Genomic DNA, 19,682 nt, shown 5'->3' with positions numbered 1-19,682 from the left:
AAGTGGCTTGTTCAGACTCTTATATTCTGTTATAGTTTCCTTCTGGTGCTTCCTGTTGACTTTTTGTTCCTGAAGTTTTACTACCTAGTCTTTCCAAAGCCCTTCCAAACCTGGCAGGCTTCCTCCTGGAAATCTGACAGTAAATCATCATATTCTTTTGTGTTGTTGTGTGCTGTTTTTTTGGCTGGTTTTGGTTTCTTTTTTTCCCCAGCGGTTTTAACTGTAGTTGCCTTCATGCAGCCTGATTCCAAGTTGTTCTCAATGGCTGCAGAAGAATATGTGGGTTTTGAGCAATCACAAAAGTAATTTGGGTTTTGAGCAATCAAAAAAGTAATTTCTGAATGAAAGATTACTTCAGGCACCAAATTAAATGTTTTCCACTATACTTCATAGAATGCTTGTAAGGATACAGTCCATAGATACTCTTTCTAAGCAGAACTGTGCTAATAAATGCTTCCAGTGCTCGCATTGTGAAGATTATTTTTTTTTTAATCTGTTCTCATGAGCATGGGAAAGTACTGTCTTCATCTGCAGATTGCCTGACTGCTGAACTGTGTTTGCTTCCCCCAGTAGCTAAGTTCCATGTTTAGAGTACCTGTCCTGTTAGCTTGAAAGGTGAACAAGGTCAAGAGCATGTAAGCAGGGCTGTTACACTGTTTGCCAAGCTCATTAATAACTGTGCTTGTGCAGCGTGGGCCAAGTTAGCTGCAGGCCTGACTTTTCGTGCTCTGGGAAAAGCCATAATCTGTAAAAACACAGATCTTTGGAGGTTCATCTCTGCTGCCTTTCCATCTACCTGATGGGAGTGCAGTGCTGATGTTTGGAACTGTGTTTAGCCAGCTCTAATCTTCACTCAGCTCAACCTGTACCTGGTTTCAGTCTTCAAATCAGGTTTTTCTCAGTCCTTTTACCTTGTAATTTTGTAATACAAACCTCTGCTTTGGGTTAATTTTGGTTATTGAGCTGAAGTGAGTGGAACACACAGCCACACAAAAATGACCTCTAAGTCCAGCAGGAACAGAATCTCTGTTGCATAAGGACGGAAGTAGCTTTGCTAAATGCTTGATTATTGAGGCAGGTCCTTAAGGCTGTAATTATAAGCATGGCTCTCAAACAAGACAAAATGAACTCCTACTTATGAAAAGAAAATGAAATTGTTTCTACTTTGACCTTTTGAGTTCCTGTTTCCTTTGAGTCATTGTAAATAGAAAAAAGTAAGAAATAATCAGCACAGGCAAATACTGTTTATTGAGAGGCTTGTGTGCAATGCAAACTCTGTAGTACTATAGGCTTAACTAAAAATTAATGAAAAACACTGTATATCCAAGGAGATTTTTTAATAACAGAATGGCACCTTGCTAATTTCACAAACATTTCCTTCATAAGGCTGCAGATTTATTGAATGCAATCCTTGCTTTGTATTTGGCCCCTAATTTGCTGTAAGATCCCACACATTTATTTTTTTAATGTTGGATTGGAGGAATTGGCATGTTTTAATTCAAGTAAATTTTTCTTTTTTTAAAGGGAGCAAACATTCTTTTAACGGATAATGGACATGTAAAATTAGGTGAGTTAATATATCTTAGTGCTTAAAAATTAATCTTTTTATGTGCTCTAAGGAGCAGCATGCTCTGTTTTGTTTAATGAGGTGATGGTTCATGTAAGGAGTTACTGAATATCAGAATTCTTTTTATCTTGCTGGTGGTATCTAACTAAACCATTGAGTTAGTATCTGAGGATTAGTTGGAGTAATTTTGGAACAGTGAGGTAAAAGACCTGATATTGTAAAGGAAAAAAAAAAGTTAAATCACAGGGGTTTATAAATTTTTAGTAAAATCTTCCATCCAGAGTCCTTAAATGTGAAATGTACCTTAAAAGCTTATCTGAAAGAATCTCTTTGATAACACAAAATGAGGTGCTCTGTCTTATGAAACCCTTCATGTACCTGTTATGTCTTCTGTGCCAGCCTGCTCTTCCTTGTGTCTATAAGGGACATTGGTGTGCATGTCTGGCAAGTGACTGAGGGGAGCTGACCAATGGTATCTGAGACAGACCAAGTTTCTATTATTTGCTTCTGGTTTTTATTTTTTGTTAAATATTTCCAGTATATTTAAGGACCTCTTAACAGTGGGGAAACTAAACTTGTGTTCATTAACAATTAATTACTTCATATCACTTGTTAACTGTCATTTTGTTTTTGCTTTCTTTTTTTAATAGCTGATTTTGGAGTATCTGCACAGATAACAGCTACAATTGCCAAAAGGAAATCCTTCATTGGCACCCCATATTGGTAACTGTTTTTTACTTGACCATTAATATAATGGTAACACATATAATACTGTTGAAAAATTGTGATAAAGGCATGCTCTGTCATTCCTGGGTAGACTAACCTCTAAAGGCTGTGTCAGACTTTCTGGTGATCATATCTGTGTTACGTATTCCAAATTAGTAATATCCAGTTCCTGAATTAGCTGAGTGTCAGGGAAGAGGCTTTAATGCTCTGAAAACTTGAAAGACTCTGTAGTGCCATATCACTGTTGACTAATTTATCTTCATTTAGTAAAACCTAAAAACTAACAGCAATTTTGCTTGCTTTTAACTTAAAGCAAGTTTAATCTTGCTTTTAATCTTAAGTATTTTTTATTCCCTGATTTTTCATTTTGGTATTTTATGTTATTTCCCCTCCAGCCTAGATACAGCTTTTCTACTTGATGAATTTCCTTTGTCCTCACAGATGCACAGACTTTTGCCACTTGTGAACTGTTTCACTAAGCCATTTTCTCCCTTTTTTACCTAAACTGATTGAATTCTGTGATACAGCTCTACCTATGCTGCATCTCTATTCTTCCCCATTAAACTAGTGTGTGTAATTTTTCTTATCTGGAGTTCTGCCTTTCATTTAATCCTTTTCCTGCTGAAAGTGGTTATCTCCTTTCACCTTGAAGTACATGAGACATTCTCTTCTGTAAATCAGCACTTTTGTGATATGTTTCACAGACAAATACTAAAATTCTGTAGTCTGACAGCATAGTAGGTGCAAGATAAAAATATATATAATGAAAAACCCTATGTTCAAGTATTGACTTGAAATAGCCAAGCACAGTATTTTTAGCATTTTTCTTCACACCAAGGCTTCACTTCCCTTTCAGAATAGCACAAACACCCATCAGTCATGATTATGTGATTGGTTTGTGTCTCTCTCCCAAGAAGTCTGGGTGACCTCAGTGCTTGAAAGTCCTGTAACTTTCAAATCCTGCCAGGCTTCTCAAATGACCTTAAATAATAACTTTGAAAGTATTACATTGGTTAAATGCTGATGAAAAACATCAGTTGTTCTTTGCAAAGCTTCTGAGAGATTTGAGAGCAGAATCAAGGAAGCAAATTTTTTGAGATTGCAGAGAAGAAAATTTAGTTGAAACAGGCCATGTGAAGGTTTTAGTGGTCATTAGATCTACATGTGTCTCAGGGCAGGTGAACTGCAGTGCTAGTAACCCCCCTTCCATTTAAATGTTTAACTCATGTTCCCCCTCTCCTGTGGTAACTCCCTCATTTTTGATTTAGAGTGATGGGGATTTTAATGAACTCTGGAAGAAATGTTTCTAAATATAGTTTAGTTTTACAAACATGAAGTAAGTTCTACCACCAAACCTGCTGATGTTTTCAGATCTACAGATAAGGAGTGGAAAGGGCCCACAAGGGCCATTGAGTCCAACTCTTAGCCCTGCACAGGACATCCCCAAGTGTCACACCATGTGTGGGAGAGCATTGTCCAAACACTTTTTGAGCCCTGGCAGGCTCAGTGCTGTGACCACAGGATATCTGTATTTGAATAGTGCATCAGTTGAGATGCTGCTTGATGATCTCCTGGAGCACTCTCTAAGTGACTGTTACATCTGTGTTACATTTATGAGTTATTTAGTGCTACTTTGCAGGTGATCAGGAGTGATAAAGCTTAAAGCTAAGAAATACTAACATGTTGGCCACCTTGTAGGGCTACATAGGACAATCAAATTCATACTTCACTTTGGCCATTAAAAACATGTGACAATTCCAAGTGAATTATTTCCTTTAGGTATTTATGTGCCAGTTATGTTTGTTCATTTTTGCCACCTAAGAATGTGAAACCACTTTGTTGGCATAAAGAGGTCACCTGACATGAGTGAGACAGACTTTACAAACAGGGAGTGCTGTATACTGAGGTGACAATGAGTCTCATGCTTTCAGGGTACAAGAAAGCTGACATTTTATTGCTTTTTCTCTTGTTAGAATTCTTTTCTTCAAAGTCAATTGATCACTTTCTGGGCAATATATAAATTTGGGTATTATGTGGATTTTATTGTAGTTGAATAATTATACTTCAGAGTCTTTGGTTTTTGAGTAGTATTTAGTCTGAGACAGATTGATTTCATCCACTACTGCTGAATGACCATTGTAGAAACTGTCTGTTAGTTATCAGAAGATGACTGAGGGAAACTTCAGGTGTATATTGCATAATTTTTTACACACTCACTTGTGTGTGTATATCTATAATATACTGTGACCTTATCAATTGAGAGCTTTAAGGAAGAAAATACTATGTGTACAAAGAATGTTTGATTTGTGCTGAGAAGTTTACCTAAAAATGTCTCTTACTGTTCAGGATGGCACCAGAAGTTGCTGCAGTAGAAAGGAAAGGTGGCTATAACCAACTCTGTGATCTGTGGGCAGTTGGAATAACTGCAATAGAGCTTGCTGAACTTCAGCCTCCAATGTTTGACCTACATCCAATGAGGTTAGTAAAGGGTTAGAGCTTGGTGGGTAAATGCAGCTAATTAAATAATCCATTTGAAGAAATGGCTGTGTGTGCTCGTGGGTTTTGGGTGTACTGCAAGGGCACTGGGCTGTGAGTGTTCTGAGTGAACAGAAATTGGACAGAAATTGTAACAACTCCTTCTGGTGCATAAATGTATAAAGTCCTGGTTGAGTCTCTTAAACTGATGTGGCTTCTTCTTGCCTATTAAATAAAGTGTTTAATAATTTATCTCATGTATTGCAGCATACCCACAGAAATGGTGTTGTTCTTTTTTTTCAGAGCACTTTTTCTAATGACAAAAAGCAACTTCCAACCTCCTAAATTAAAGGACAAAATGAAATGGTAAGTGCTTTTTTGTTTCAGTAGATAGTGAATGTACTGTACTTGGAAATTGATTTTAATGTTTAGCACTTTGTTTTGCAGGTCCAATAGTTTCCATCATTTTGTGAAAATGGCACTTACAAAAAATCCTAAAAAAAGACCTACAGCTGAAAAGTTGCTACAGGTATAAATTTATGTATGAGGAGTCTTTTCTAAAGTTATAAAATTAAAATATGCTTAGTGTGAGTGGCTGGAATTTTAATCTCTGTGTTTCCCTCTGTCTTTCAGCATCCCTTTGTTACCCAGCCATTAAATCGAAGTCTTGCCATTGAACTTTTGGATAAAATGAATAATCCTGATCATTCCACTTACCATGATTTTGATGATGATGATCCTGAGGTAGGAATATCTTCTAATCATAGTATCAGATTAAGTTTTTGTTTGCCAACAAAACGAAATTATTGTGATTTATTGAGCCCCAAGACTTTTTGTGATCTGGGAATAGTCTCAGGGGTTGCTTTTACTTTCAGTTGTGCTGTTCTTTCACTCATACAGGCATTTAGCAAAAATAATTATATTTTTGGGAAGGGAAGATTGAAGAAAAAGAGATTTTACTATTTCAAAATTGTTGAAGAACAGCAATGAACAAAATTTTGAAGCATTTATGTGATATGCTTTTCCAGTCCTGAGTTCTGTCATGCATTCTGCTGTATGTTTCTTTGTGAAGTTATGTTTCCATCTGCAAAGAAGGCATTCATAAAACTGATTCATTAACCTTGTAAAAGAGAATGATCCTGTAGTTGATTTTGTTCAGTAGTTTGATGTGTGTATTTTGCAGATTGTATTTTTCCATCTTAGAATACTCTGAAACTTGATTTCACCTACAGTTTTATCAAAGAGTTTCTGATTTTCTGCTCAAACAGCTGGGAAAGAGTAGTCTGCTTATGTAAGATGATAAACAGCACAGGACTGAAGTGTTTAATAAATAAGAGAAAAGAGATACTCTGTTACTCCATCCTGTCTTCATACTTTCCTGCACATTAGTGAATACTTTTCAAATATTTACAGTTCCCTAACTGATGGCCTTTTCTTTTAAAGAAAAAATGTAGTCCTTTTAACACAAATGCCATTGATTCTTTAATTACATATTTTTGGTTCTTTTTAATGGGTAAACTAATCTAAAAATGCCTTCAGAGGCATTTTTAAGAAGCTAAGAAGAGGCAACTAATTTAAGGGACTTTTCAGATTTTACAAGTTAAATGAGCTTTTAGGCACTTGAACAGCAAAGACCAGCTGACTTTCACCAAGTCTTTCTTAAAAGCTAAAATAAAAAGTGTGGGAAGAAGCCAAAGTGAAATAGATATTTTTTTGTGTTATAGAGTGCAGTGCTTACACATTTTCCAAAGAGGGAAAGAGATGAAGGCATAAGGATGAAATAATAGTCAGTACTTCTAAAAGCAAATGTACATGGTGGGAGTGGGAGAAAAATTTAGTAGATTTTTTCTGATTAAAAAAAAATTAAAAATCAAACACACAAGAACTCCCTTAATGTGGTTGACTTTCAGGTCACTTAAGAGAAAGATGTCTGATTCCACATGGAGTCTGCACTGAGTAACTTGGATCTTCTCAGCATAAGCTCTTTGCTGTCCTTTAGTTCTCTCACTGCTCAGTGATTAGTGAGAGCTGTGAGGCCCCTTAAGAGGTGTTTCTTAGCTTACAAAATAGTGTTCCCTCTTATATGTCCCTTGTGACTTAGCATTAAGAGGGCTCTTCTGTTGTCTGCTGTGTGACTTATCAATTACCCTGTAATGAAGTGTGGTATCAGGAGCAAAAGCTGTGTCTTTTCTGGGGAGAAGCTCAGCAAGTTTTGTATTTCAGATGATAGGCAGGGCAATCTTGGCATTGTGGTCTTTCTGGTAATAAAAGCAAGTGTAGTAGGAAGTATATGTGCTTCTTTTATGCACAGTTTAACATTCTTCAAAACTCACCTGCTCACACAGGCAGCTGGAGATGTTAATATAGGGATTGGCCAGTCCTGTGCTTGTCACAATTGCCTGAATGCATCCATCAAAAATCAAAAGAAGTGACAAAATGTGGTACAACATATCATATCCAAAAACACCGTTGAGAATTGAGAGCTTCAGACCTACTCCCCAATTTGTTTACAGCTATGGATTTTTTTGGGTGGTGGTGTTTATGTTTTGAAGTTTTTTGGTGGCTTGTTTTTCTTTTTTTGGAGATGAGAGAGCTTTTTTGTCTGTCAGTGGTCTTTGAAGGTCAGTCTGCCGCCCACTGTGGTGACAGGTCTTCACCTGGCCTGTGCTGCTTTTAGGAGGATGCAATCTGTTACTGCTTGGATAGTCTGCAGATCTGTGAAGCACATCTGAATTTGCCACCACTCTGAGGAGTACCATACTACATTTTTAAATAATTCGAAACTCAAAGGGGAAGTCTTTAATGTGTGAAAACTAAAACTCATCCCATTATTTGGGTGTAATTAAAAAGGTTCTTCTGTTCATGCAGCTGTTGTTCATTTAGCAACTGTATCTGAAACTGGCATTTCCAGTATTTTTCCTTACCTCAGCTCATGGAGGGCTTCACTTAATTTCCTATTCAGTCATGGGCGGGATTGCTGCTTTGGTACTCTGGGTTTAGGAGATGTTGACGATTGCCTGTTCTCCCTATTTCTATGACAGTGATTCCCAGGATGAATGTGATATTAGCTGAAAAGGTTGCAAAGAGGAAGGTGCTCGTGTTTTATGCTTAGCACACTGCAAATTTTGGGGATAAGATGCTTTTGAGATCTGTGCCATGATGGGAATTGTGCCCAAATGGCAATTGTGTCAGGAAGTTAACCTACATTCCTTTGTTCTCCTACACAGCTCAGATGTCAGGTGTTTGTATCAGCCTGTTGTCAGTGCAGGTATTTCAAGATGACTGGAGGACTTTGTCCTCATGACTGAGGGATGAAGATTTGATCCTGAATGTACTTCTGTGGTCATGGAGAAGATGATAGGAGAACAGCCTCTGTCTGTAGTGCAACACAGGCATCTGTGTCAGGGTGCAAGTGCTCACACGGTATTGCTGCAAAGGTGAAAATACCTCCTAGCCCTGCTCCAGCTGGGCTCCTGGCACTGGAATTGCAGATGCACACACATCAGACATGACCAGACAGTGCCTCTTAATGAAAGATTACAAATGAGCAACCTTTCAGGACATGGTATCAGATCAAATCTTGACATGCTGTAGCCAACCATTTTCAAAGCCCGAAAAGTGCACAATAGACAAAATGGAATTGTGGAAAGATTAACACAAGCTGTGAGAAACAAAAAAAAACTGCTGGTGAGAGTGGAGAAAATACACATCCACAGTCTGTAAATCTCTGCAATTTGAAGAAAGAGCAAAGTGAACAAAAATGGGAGGTGAAACATCATGTGTATGTGTTGGGTCCTAACAGGAATGAAGGAAGTAGTGTGTGGTGCAAAGGGGAGAAGGGAAATTGTTTGCAGATTGTATTTTAGGAATAAATAGAGTCTCTGAGCTATTAATGACTCTGTGAAAGTACAGCAACAATAGTATTAGTAACAAAAGGGTGATTCACATGCAAAGATGCTCACCATGGACCCTGAGGCAGTGAACAAGGGTGCAGAATGCAGAACAAGGGTGCCCCCACATTTCTAAGGGAACTTGCAGTGGTGAATGTAGAAAGAAGAGGGAAAATCCAACAGAGGCAAAAAAAGAAAGCCAGGTCTTGAAGTGCAGAACACTTCATCCTGTAGAGAAGTAAATGTAAATTCAGGGAAAAAATAGAAGTGGAATATAAATATGAAGGTGAATTTGTAGAAATTTTGCTATCTGTCTTGCCACACAGTACAGGAGTACCAGGAATACTTCTTTCTAGTCAGCTTTGAAAACCTCAGGTAAATTTCTCATCTGCTTAAATAATGTAACTGATGACATTTTAGAAATCAGTTTAAGTTAAAAGCTGGGAAAATTATTTCAGAATCTCATGGAGTGAAATTCGCCAGTAAGTCAGATTATGTCTTACTGCTTATTTTAAAAACTACTAATACCCTTAAACTGAATAGTGAAAAAAGAAAATGCTGTATGAGCAAAGAGAAAAGCTGGCCAGCATTAGCTTTACTTGCTCAAATGCAGTGTTCTAAAATCCCTTATACTGAAGGCACTCAACAGTTAAAATGTCTCCAAATAATTCTAACTTTAATATATTAAAAAATACATACAATCTTTACATTTAGCTTTCACTTGATTTTTTTTTTTAATGTTATGCTAAAGAAGCCTGCTAAATACTGCTAAAAAGTATTGCACAATACAAGGTTCAAGTGAATATATTTTGGTATTAAATATTTTATTTTTCCCTTCTAGCCTCTCGTTGTGCCTCACAGAATTCATTCAACAAGCAGAAATGGGAGAGAAGAAAAGACACGCTCTGAAATAAACTGTAAGCATGTGTAATGTGACAATATGATGTATTTAATCATTGATATTATTTCTGCTGGTATTTTGGGTATCTGACATACATAGAAACATTTTTAGTGATACATCAGAAAATAAAAGCTTAGGCTGTTTCACTTAAGGATATAAGATGTGTAAAATATTTTTATACACCCTTTGTCAGCACTTCAGCAGAGTTCATTATTGTTTCATCTTAACTGAACAAGACACAGCCTGAGCTCTTCTGAGAGCTTATAGACATTGTTTTATATTTTACTCCAGGAAAGATATTCAGAACAATGCCAGATTCAGCTGGGTAACAGAATGGATTATTCTTTCTTCCTTAATTTAGTATCTCGGATTTGCTTTTGAATTTAAACAACCACACAGAGGTCAGAAAGGGAGGAGGTTGATTTGCCATTAAAAGCAGACTCCATTCCCCCAATTCTAGTAATTATTTTGCTTGAATTAAATACTTAGAGCTTTAGCTGTCTTTTCTTAAGGTAAAATCAAGAGTAGGAGTGTTCAAGAAGTCCTGCCAAAGAGTTGTCCTGGAAGATTTGGTTAATTCACACCAAACTTCATTCAAGACTCTTTAGTGCTCGTGAGTCTCTCAGAAGAACAGATCCAACAGTGAATTCACATCATGGACAGTTTTTTCTGTAAAGTACAGCTGTATTGCACCTCTGAGGAGGACACTTTGCTCAGTGGTTTTCCCATTCCTTCTAATGAGAAGGTGAGGCAAATGCCAATTGGGCTGTCTTTGTGATAAGAGTGCTTTCTGTGCCCATTAGGTTCTCTAGCAGTCGCAGGTTTGATATGTCCATGTGTCACAAGTTTCTGCCAGTGGGGATATGATACACTCATTAAACTGATTTTTTCTTTTTGTTAGCCTTTGGAGCTAAGTCTTTTCTAACTGGAGTCCAACTTCTTGTTTTCCTTTTCTCCTCTTTAGTTGGCCAAGTAAAGTTTGATCCGCCATTGAGGAAAGAGACAGAGCCACATCATGAATTTGTGAGTAACAAGCAGCATGGGCTGTGCACTACACATTAATCCCTACAAATATCTGTGGGGGAGGAGAAATCCAAGATATGTAGCATGTTTCCTTGGTACTACTGAACTTGTTAGTGAGTTTACTGACAAGTTGTAACATAGTGGGTTTTTTGTGCCATTATATTCACTATAGGCAGCAAACTGCCTTATTTGTGGTTTCTGACAGGTGCGCTGTATGTGCTAAGCAACAGCCCTTTGTGTTGCAGGTTTCCTCTATCCTTTATCCCTTACTGCCCAGTATACCATTCCCTGTATTTGCAGTTATTTTTTTGATTGTAGAATTCTTGTGTGTACTCATCTGTTTCTCCCCCTTGTTCTTGTATTGACAATGGAATTAATAAAATTGAGAGCTTGGGGAAGAGGTATGATGCATTTTAAAAGACTCCTCTGTGAATAATCCTTCTGTGGCCCTGCATCACAGCTGAGCCATGCTGAGTCTGGCAGCTATTTTCTGTCAAGGTGTGTTGCCAATGGTTTCCTCCTGTGGACCCATCAGTACAAGGGGTGTGAGAACTCAGGCTGTGAGGGAAGAGGTGTCTGTGCAGTCTCACAATTGCAGTAGCTTCCTCTCTTCTATGGAGACTGTTGCTTTCCACATTTGTGCACTTGGGCAATTTCTTCAAGATAAAAAGACACTCCTTTGCTTCCTCACTGCAGACTTATGTGTTCTCTCTGTTTTTCTAAGGCAGGTGTTAAGGAGAAAAAGTTGGCTTAGTAAATATGTGGGAGGGACACTGACTTTGCTCAGAGTTGGTTTTTGGAAGGGTGTGTACTTAGGAATGTACTTCTGTAGTCTACAAACCACATGAGAGTCGGATTTCTGACGCAGACTTCCTTGTGGTGCTCTGTGGTTGTACTGAAATAATCCTTCCAAGTGCTTTGCCTTTTGCTAGGGGGTCAGCAGACTCTGGGTATAAGAGGTTGTATTTAATCTTGCTTGTCCTCAGAACTGGCTGGACAGGGAGCCTTAGTTTCTAGTGCCTGTTTGAGATGGAGGAGAGCAGCTTACCAAATGACACATGGGATTTAGACAAGTATTTCAGATGTGTTACTTAGACCTTGGCATAACTGCATAACAGCATTATTTAGGAGCCCTGGTTATGTAAGTTTTTATTAAGGATGATAATGAAGGCAGTGCTTCTACTACAATCCCATCATTTAACTCAAAATTATTTTTGAACTGATTCCAAGTTATTTTTTCTTTGCTTCCCTGTTGTAAAGAAAATACAATTGGAAGCATTGTATAGTTGAAACTGTCATGTTTTTGCTCATTAAGAGTTTTATTTATACACACACAGAGTTATAATCGTAAAAATATGTTAGTGGAAAGCTTGAAGTTTTAAAAATACTTTTCCCATTTCTTTCTTTTGATCGGTCACTGATGATACAGTGGATAACTCCATGGAGCAGTGGTGGATAAACCATAGTGGATAACTCCACGGAGCAGTGGTGCTTTTATTGCGCCTCAGGAACTTGCGTTGCTAAACTGGAGAGAGATTTTCTAAGGGGTTGAAAGCACAGCTTTTGAGAGCAGTTCTTTGACAGGTGTTGTTGGAAGGGAGGAATTGAGCCTTTTCCTGCACTGTGTGTTAGCAGTCAGGACCTTTGTACTTTGGAATCTCAGAAGTTCTTGCTGCTCGGTGAAGGGACTGGAACCATCCAGACGAATTCTGCGATAAGAAAATGTCTTAGCATTGTTTGTTCTGGTCAGATGTTGCATATGTGAAACCTATCCAAGGAACTTGCCTCATCTCCCTGTCTATACAGAACACCTGTAACTGTTTCAATCTTTCTGAAGAGGAAAATTAACTGCTCCATGCTTTATGTCAGAAAGAAGCATGCATACCTGATATAGACGTGATGTTGGGTCCAGAGGCCAAATTAAAAACATATATTATAGATTAGCTGAAGTACCAATGGACAATTTAAATTGGCATGGCAAACTGCAAACAAGTGACCTATTCAAAGAATGGAAGCTTTAGCTGAGAGCCTCAGCACAAACCAGCCTGTCGGAGAAGTTTGTAACAATCTGCCCACTCTGGCAGAGGAAGTCTTTGAAATGGAAGTGGGAGATGACTGTCTCTTCCTCCAGCAGTAACAGTGTGGATCTGTTTTCATTAAAGCAGTTCTGATGCTTTTGCTTCTGTCTCACCAAGCAGGCTTAAACTTACACTCAGTTACTTATGTGTGTGAGTGCACAAAGCCCTGGAACCCTGCAGCATGAGAAGTTACTGTCAGTGCTGCAGTGAGATGTTGAATTGGACTCTTGCTGGGACAGTTTGTCACACATTATCACAGCTCAGCTGATGAACAATAATTCATCATTTTGGTGTTTGATGATGTGACCATTCCCTTAGCAATGTTTTACCTCCATTGAAAGAACTGTCTTAACATGGTTTTGAGTTTCAACTAACTAACTTTCAGTATCTCTTTTTTTTTAGCAAGAAAATTTACCTTTATGTGCATCTGGCTTTCAGTCACAATATAAATAATTTGCTTTTCTTGATCTCTATCTAATGAACAGCCTGACAGTAGCAATTTTTTGGACAATTCAGAAGACATATACTACACTGCAAGATCTAACCTGGTATTTTTTGTCTTATGCCTTTCTTTGTCAGTGTCAGTTTTGTCCTTGTTTTCCTTTTTCAAAGTTCGTGTTTTGTCCTGTTGTTGTAGTAGTAATGTTTTCATCTGTAAAAATCATTAAATGTAACTATTAGTCTGTATGTGTATTTCTGTAGTGTAGAAAGAAATTCTTATTATGTGCAGCATTGACAGTATTTAACCTGTACTCATATTTACTTGAATCACTCTTATAGAAGGGGCTCAGTGTTATGCATTCATGCATTCATTGTAATTTCTTTACTGCCATGCTGTGTGTAATTTGTTAGTTTTTTGGAGGGTGATTGAATATAGAAGAAACATTTTCTTTGTATTTCTGTCTGGTAGGTTTTTTTTTTTTAATGATCCCATGCAAAACTATAAAATTATGTAAGTCTGTGAATTCTCCAAGTGGTAATTGTTGCAGAATGAATATACACTTAATAGAAATAACAGAAACTGTGCTCAAAACTGTTTTCAATGGCATTTGGCTTCATTTAAAGTCTGATAAATTTTCCAAATTTTCTGTTGTTACACTGCTAAAAAATTTGGTTTGTTAGCATCACACTGTAGAAATTACTCTAGAAAGTGAGTTTTCTTATTTCTCTTTGTGTAATTAAGCACAGACTATTGAGAAAAAGGAAGAAACATTCTGTAGTAAATTAAGAGGATTAATCTGCTAACTTTCTTGGATTTGTGAGATGTTTAATATAAGTGCAGTGAGAGGAAGATGGGAGGTTGGGGTGTTTGAGAATGTCTTGGCTTTTATGTGATGTTTTTTGTTCTTAAGGTTTTTTTTTGTTTATTTGTTACATCATCTGTTGGCCTGGTGTGACTTGATTCTGCCAGAAACATAGTTAGTGAAAGCTTAGACTGTCTTTGCCTTTCTTGGAAAGAAATTTCTGTCTTGCTTCCTTATAAGAATGTTTCACAAATTGTTTTGAGATTAGTAGCTTAGATTTCCCTACCTGGTGGCAACACCCCATCCTGTGCAGTTCCTCTCGTTTTGAGACTGTGGTTTTGGCTTTTCAGTTTGGTTTGCATTTGGTTTACTCTTTGCAGTTTAACACTTTTTAATTTTTTTTTTTTTTTTTGTTTAAGGCTATTTTCAGTGTTGTCACATATCTTGCTAGCCTGGTATCTGTGGGTCTAAGAGCAGAATAAGAACATGTCTCATAAGTGGACTGTCCTTTCCCATCCTTCTTCTACTCCTCGCTGTTCAATACACTCTTCAAAAATTGTGACTATTCTAAAACTTAGCAAGTAGTGTTGTTGTCACAGTCGTGAGATGTGTTTTTAAAGTCACACAACAGCACTTTGTCTGTTTCACTGCTTCCTTCACATCCTCCTGTGCTTATTTTGAATCAAAGTGGAGAATTTAGAGTTGGTGGTAGTGCATCACCTATTTGTGAGATTCTTCAGTGAGGTCTAACCCTTAGAGGAGATAATTACTAGTTAGTTCATTCTTCTGTAGGATGCACTAATCAGAGATTCTCTCTCTGTTTCCTTTCCCCACTCCTGCTCTGACAGTATTGGTTTCAGATATGTTGATTGAGAAGTGGTATGTGAGTTTTTCAAATGTTATCAAGAGGAAACAATTACATTTTTTCAGAAGCATGATGTATCACCTACTGTGAGGCTCTTTCCCTGCTGTTGTACTGGTTTTATAAAATACCTCATAAGTAACAACTCCCTTGCAGAGCTAAGATCATTAAAAAAAATTCCATAGATTGAGGTGTATTTTGGGCCACATACAGTTGATGTTGAAAGCAAAGTTGTACAGGATTTTGTCCAGCTGGATTGATCATATGGCAGTTTGTGCACATTACCTTTCAAACATTTGATGCCTATGATGTGGCTCCCCTTAAAAATAATTTTTCTCTTTTTCTTCTTCCCCTCCTTCTGCCTGTGCTTTTTTGAGGGACCTACCTGGATCTGCCAAAAAATGGAGAAATTGAGTACAGATCTTGTTTGCACAGAAAATTTTGTATCCAAACCCCAGTATCCCTAAATGCAAATTGCAATCAGCAAGGACAAGATAGTGCTTCTCTTTCATCTTATACAAATATACTCCTTTGATTCATAGCTAAATAAATAACAGACTGTTTTGCTCTAGATACAGGCTCTTCTGTCTTTCAGGATAGATATTTTTTCTTTTTTCTGCAACTAGGCAACAAGTTTCTCAGAAACTTTCTTGGGTACCTTCCATCCTTTAAGATTCTTTTGCACATGCTACTTCCTGTCATTTAGAGTTCTTCATGTTCCTATTTTGTCTTCTTAGTCTTATGTGCACATTAGACTTTGTGTAAGGTAGATCTTTTCACCATCTTTCTGTATATTTTAAAAGCAGTTGTTTGGATCCTAGCTCAAATAAATTGCAGAGCTGAGCATTGCATTTGCAGTGAGCTCAGGAAATGGTCTAAATCAAAGTCACCTTTAAAAATATGTGTTCCTTATTCTGGGACATTTTTAACCTATGCTATTGAACCCAAGTCACAAAAGCTTATTGTTTTTCTGACTCAAAACAAAATATCACATTGAACCAAATGAAAATATTTTCATTTAGCTTATCCTGGTCTACATTGAAATTCTGTGGGAAAACATTTTTCTTCCCATTTGTAGTGAGCTGAAAAATAATTCTGGTTCATACATGGAGAACTGTTCTGCACACCTTATTAAGTGAGAAATATCATCAGAGAATTCCAAAAAAAGGATGAAGTGGGAAGGAACCCCTGGTGATCTTTGGCTTACTTCTTTTTAAACTAGGGGCCTGGAGTAATTTAACCTGAAGGATATAACACACAGTAAAAAGTGTGGAATTCTACTGTTAAAGTGACAGAGGAGTTGAATAAAACTCGACTTTGGTATCTCAGGTTCCAACCTATAATTGTCTTCACTTGTTACAAATGTAACATTCATTCAGGACTCCTTTAGCAAAGAATTCAGTTAGAGGTTTGCAGCTCCCATGCTGTCTGCACTGTTGTCCTTGCCAGGTGCGTTTACACATTTGATCCTATTTAAATACTTTTGTCATGGTTGGTTTTTGTTTTCTTTTGCCTCATAAATACGCTCTGGGTTTAATAATTTGTGATCATTTTTGGTAGCAGTTACTTTTAGGAAGGTAATGTTTCTCATAGCTATTCTGTGATTTTTAATTAGTGTGGCAGAAAAGCCAAAATATTGGTAGGAAAAGATTGAACTGAAGAGATTGACATAGATAACAGAGAACCTTACCCAGGAGCATTTTCCTTTATTTTAAGTAATTTTTCTCCTCACTACACATACATACATATGCTTTTCCTTTGCTGCAAGCCATGAAGACTCCTGTCCTACTTTAGCTAACCTAGCTCTAAAAACATATTGCAGCTATCAGTATTGGATTTCAGAGAGTCTTCATACCTTTTCCATCTTTAGGTAGTGAAATGGAGCATGATACTTAGATCAGAAGAAAATAAGTGGAAATGGTGGAAAAGTACCAGTGGTTTTTGGTCTTTTGTTTTCCTCCCCTTTATGTTTTGGGTATTTTCTGCTTGGAAAAAGTAATTAAGAAAATGAGATGCTCAGTTTTACTGCTAGGAGGCAAGGGGATGACAAAATGCATGGAGAACTGAAATACAAAGGAAGAAGGGAACAGTAGCTGTGTAGCAGTAATGCACAGTAAAACCTTACTCATCCACCAGGGAAGAATTATATTTAGCCTGTTCAAAAAAGAAAATACATTCAACTTGATTTTTCTGATGTTTTTCTGATGCATTAGGCTGTCCAGAGAAATTCAAGAATGCACTTTTTATTGAAATAAAGGCATTAAAATATAGAATATGCCTTAGGTAGTGCTAGGCTCTTTTAAAAATTAACTTCCTCTTTGATGAAGCAATGAGATAGGAATTGCTTTGTCATTTTACTGAGATAGAGATGTGTATATGCCTTCTTACTTAATATGTTAGTAGTCCAAAGGTGATTTGCATTCTTTGAAATTCAGAGTTACTCCCACAGCATTTTGTATATTTCAATTCTTAATTTTGCCACTTTGATTGGTCTTGTTAGATTTCAAGAACAGCAAATGTAGGAAGTAACTGTGAATTCCTGGTTTGCTGTATACATTCTGTTTTTGAAGGCCTGAACACTGAAAAATAGATTTCCAGGACAGCCCAGCCCTATAGAACAAATTAGGATGATAAGACTGTTAAAGATACAGTTGCAGTTAGCTTACAGTGAAATTCTACAGACATTAAATAGCAGGTTTTTAAACTTAAGCCACAGAAGGTATTGTAGATTTGATCATTCCTTTGGATTTTTTTTTTCATGGCATGGCCTTACCATGAAATGTTTTGTGGAAATCTCTGTACTGTTTTTAATACTCTTTTTAGTCATTGATTACTTTGCACATGTGATTTATCTAAGGGTATGATGTGGCTTTCTACATGGCAGCTTCCTTTAATGTTACCTAAGCTGTTGAGAAGAGCTGATGATTATTCCCTGTATTACCTTTTTTTCCAAAGCAATCCCTACCAGCAAAGAGCACTCTGGTCTTGCACATGGATGAGTTGTTTCAGGAATGAGTTGTTGGTAACCTGGGGTTTCATCTTTGATTCAATACCAAGATCATAGACCTCTTCTCATTGCTACTGGTTGTAGATCTCAAGATGTATTGGAATACATCTGTCTAGTCACTCAGATTTATTCAGTGTCAATTTTGTCTGATCAAAAATCAGAGAATTTGAGTTAACTAACCAGCACTGTATGTATGTGTGTTAAATAAAAATATTAATGTAGATTGATGAAGTTGATGGGTAACTTTGCATAAATTAGTAATTGATGCTAATATGTTCTTCCCAGTAGAAATCCATAACTTAGAAGATTTGATGGCTTTATGTGTGGCTTTAAAGAAATCTATTTCTTCTGGGTATTCTGGTGCAGTGTAACAGCTCACTGGAGGCTTTGCTGGATACATGCAGTTTTTATGAATGTTTCTGTATCAAATATGTAGCTAGAATAGGTTTAGTTAGTTAATATAAAATTATAAATTCTGTGCGTATTTGAAATAGAAGGTAGAAGAAAAATATATTTCACTTTTAAAACCTCTCTAGCTCTCAGTATTTGTCAAGAGATCAAAAGGAGAAATTTCCCTGGTAATGGAGTACTTGACCCTAGCTTTGGAGAGAAAACCAGAAGTATTTAAAGGGATTAGGAAGAGTATACATGTCCAATTAAAATCATAGTCAAATGAATGTTACACAACAGTAAATGGAACCAAAAGATAGGTTTTGCCCTTTAAAACATTTAGACATAAATAATTCTGGCAGATGTCATCTTTGATAAGGAAAATTCTAGTAACTCTTAAAAGGTCTGGTGGCAGAGGGGGGCTCCTTTTGTTTTAGGTGGATTTATTTATTTTTTCTTAATATTTTCCTTGTCATTGGTGTGCAGTGTATCTGTCTATCTGTATCCATACATTTACTGTGTGTAAATTCAGATGAACAGACATTTTGGGTCTGCCCAGCGTTTTGCAACATCGACGGCTTGTCCCTTCAAGGTGAAAAATCTCAGATTTCTGTCACCAGTAACCCCACTGTTCCAGGGTTACTTATCTCAACAGTTTCCCAGTCTTTGTTCTGTTACAGAGATTCACACAACCTGTTTAACCTATTTGCTTGTGACTCTGGTGACACTTTGTTTCCAGTCTTGTGATTTTCTGCTCTAGAGCCTGAATCCTCAAAATATCTGTGCTTGCAGGTGGAAGTTTTTGAGATTGCATAGAAGTAATAGAAGTACTTGGAGCAAAGAAAGCTGCATCTGTTTCTTGCTGGTGGATTGTAGAACATCCACTGGTGGTGAGGAGTCAGATCAATAGATGTAGATGGAATTTGGTGGTGTGGGGGTATCTTTTAATTCTAGAATAAAGATGTATAATAAAGTTGATAAAGAGATTGAAAAGTCAGTCTTTCCATGGTTCAGGAAATGCCAGCACCAGGCTTGCATTTGCAATTTTTATTCAGCCCTCTGATCTATACATTCTTTTATGTCAAGTAATTACCAGTTACATAGTGTTTTTTCCACAGTATTTCACTTGTTTTGGGAAAATACACAAAGTCACTGAAGCAACCAAATGCTACTGACAGCTGTGGTAGACACACCCATGTGCAAACTACTACTTAGCTTTGCAGGGCAGACTAAAGGGTGCAGTAAACAACTTGAAACTCCTCGGCAAGCAAAAAACAATATTTACAGCTTTGTATTAATGTGATTGCCCTTCAGCCTGGAACTGAGGGCTGCAGTGGTTTCTACTTCATCAGCTTGGAAGACTGATAAATCTAGTGTGAGACTTTTCCTCTCATTTTTAAAAATGTTATTTTGAAAGATCATCCCCATCTAATCCAGATTTATTCCTCTTAAAGCTTGGATATCTGGGCCTCTTGCTGAAGGGTGACATACTTTTTGATTTGGTTTACAGCTGAAAGGG

The 19,682-nt window shown here is 37.2% G+C and overlaps 1 protein-coding gene across 3 annotated transcripts in view; it reads left to right on the top strand.

The window, feature by feature from the left end:
• The window catches only part of MAP4K3 (mitogen-activated protein kinase kinase kinase kinase 3), a 65,628-nt gene that overhangs the window by 18,784 nt on the left and 27,162 nt on the right, over positions 1-19,682 (top strand). For 2 of the 3 annotated variants that reach the window (XM_036379815.2, XM_036379814.2), the window contains exons 7-15: positions 1,525-1,567; positions 2,218-2,290; positions 4,640-4,771; positions 5,072-5,134; positions 5,216-5,297; positions 5,402-5,512; positions 9,500-9,575; positions 10,524-10,582; positions 13,146-13,208. In XM_036379815.2, coding sequence (XP_036235708.1) covers positions 1,525-1,567; positions 2,218-2,290; positions 4,640-4,771; positions 5,072-5,134; positions 5,216-5,297; positions 5,402-5,512; positions 9,500-9,575; positions 10,524-10,582; positions 13,146-13,208 — 702 coding nt within the window. The remainder of the gene's footprint in view (positions 1-1,524; positions 1,568-2,217; positions 2,291-4,639; positions 4,772-5,071; positions 5,135-5,215; positions 5,298-5,401; positions 5,513-9,499; positions 9,576-10,523; positions 10,583-13,145; positions 13,209-19,682) is intronic. The other variant, XM_036379816.2, reaches the window with a different exon arrangement.

The sequence above is a fragment of the Molothrus ater genome, chromosome 3 (genome assembly GCF_012460135.2).
Source record: "Molothrus ater isolate BHLD 08-10-18 breed brown headed cowbird chromosome 3, BPBGC_Mater_1.1, whole genome shotgun sequence".
Classification (NCBI taxonomy): domain Eukaryota; kingdom Metazoa; phylum Chordata; class Aves; order Passeriformes; family Icteridae; genus Molothrus; species Molothrus ater.
This window is presented reverse-complemented; position numbering and strand designations above follow the sequence as displayed.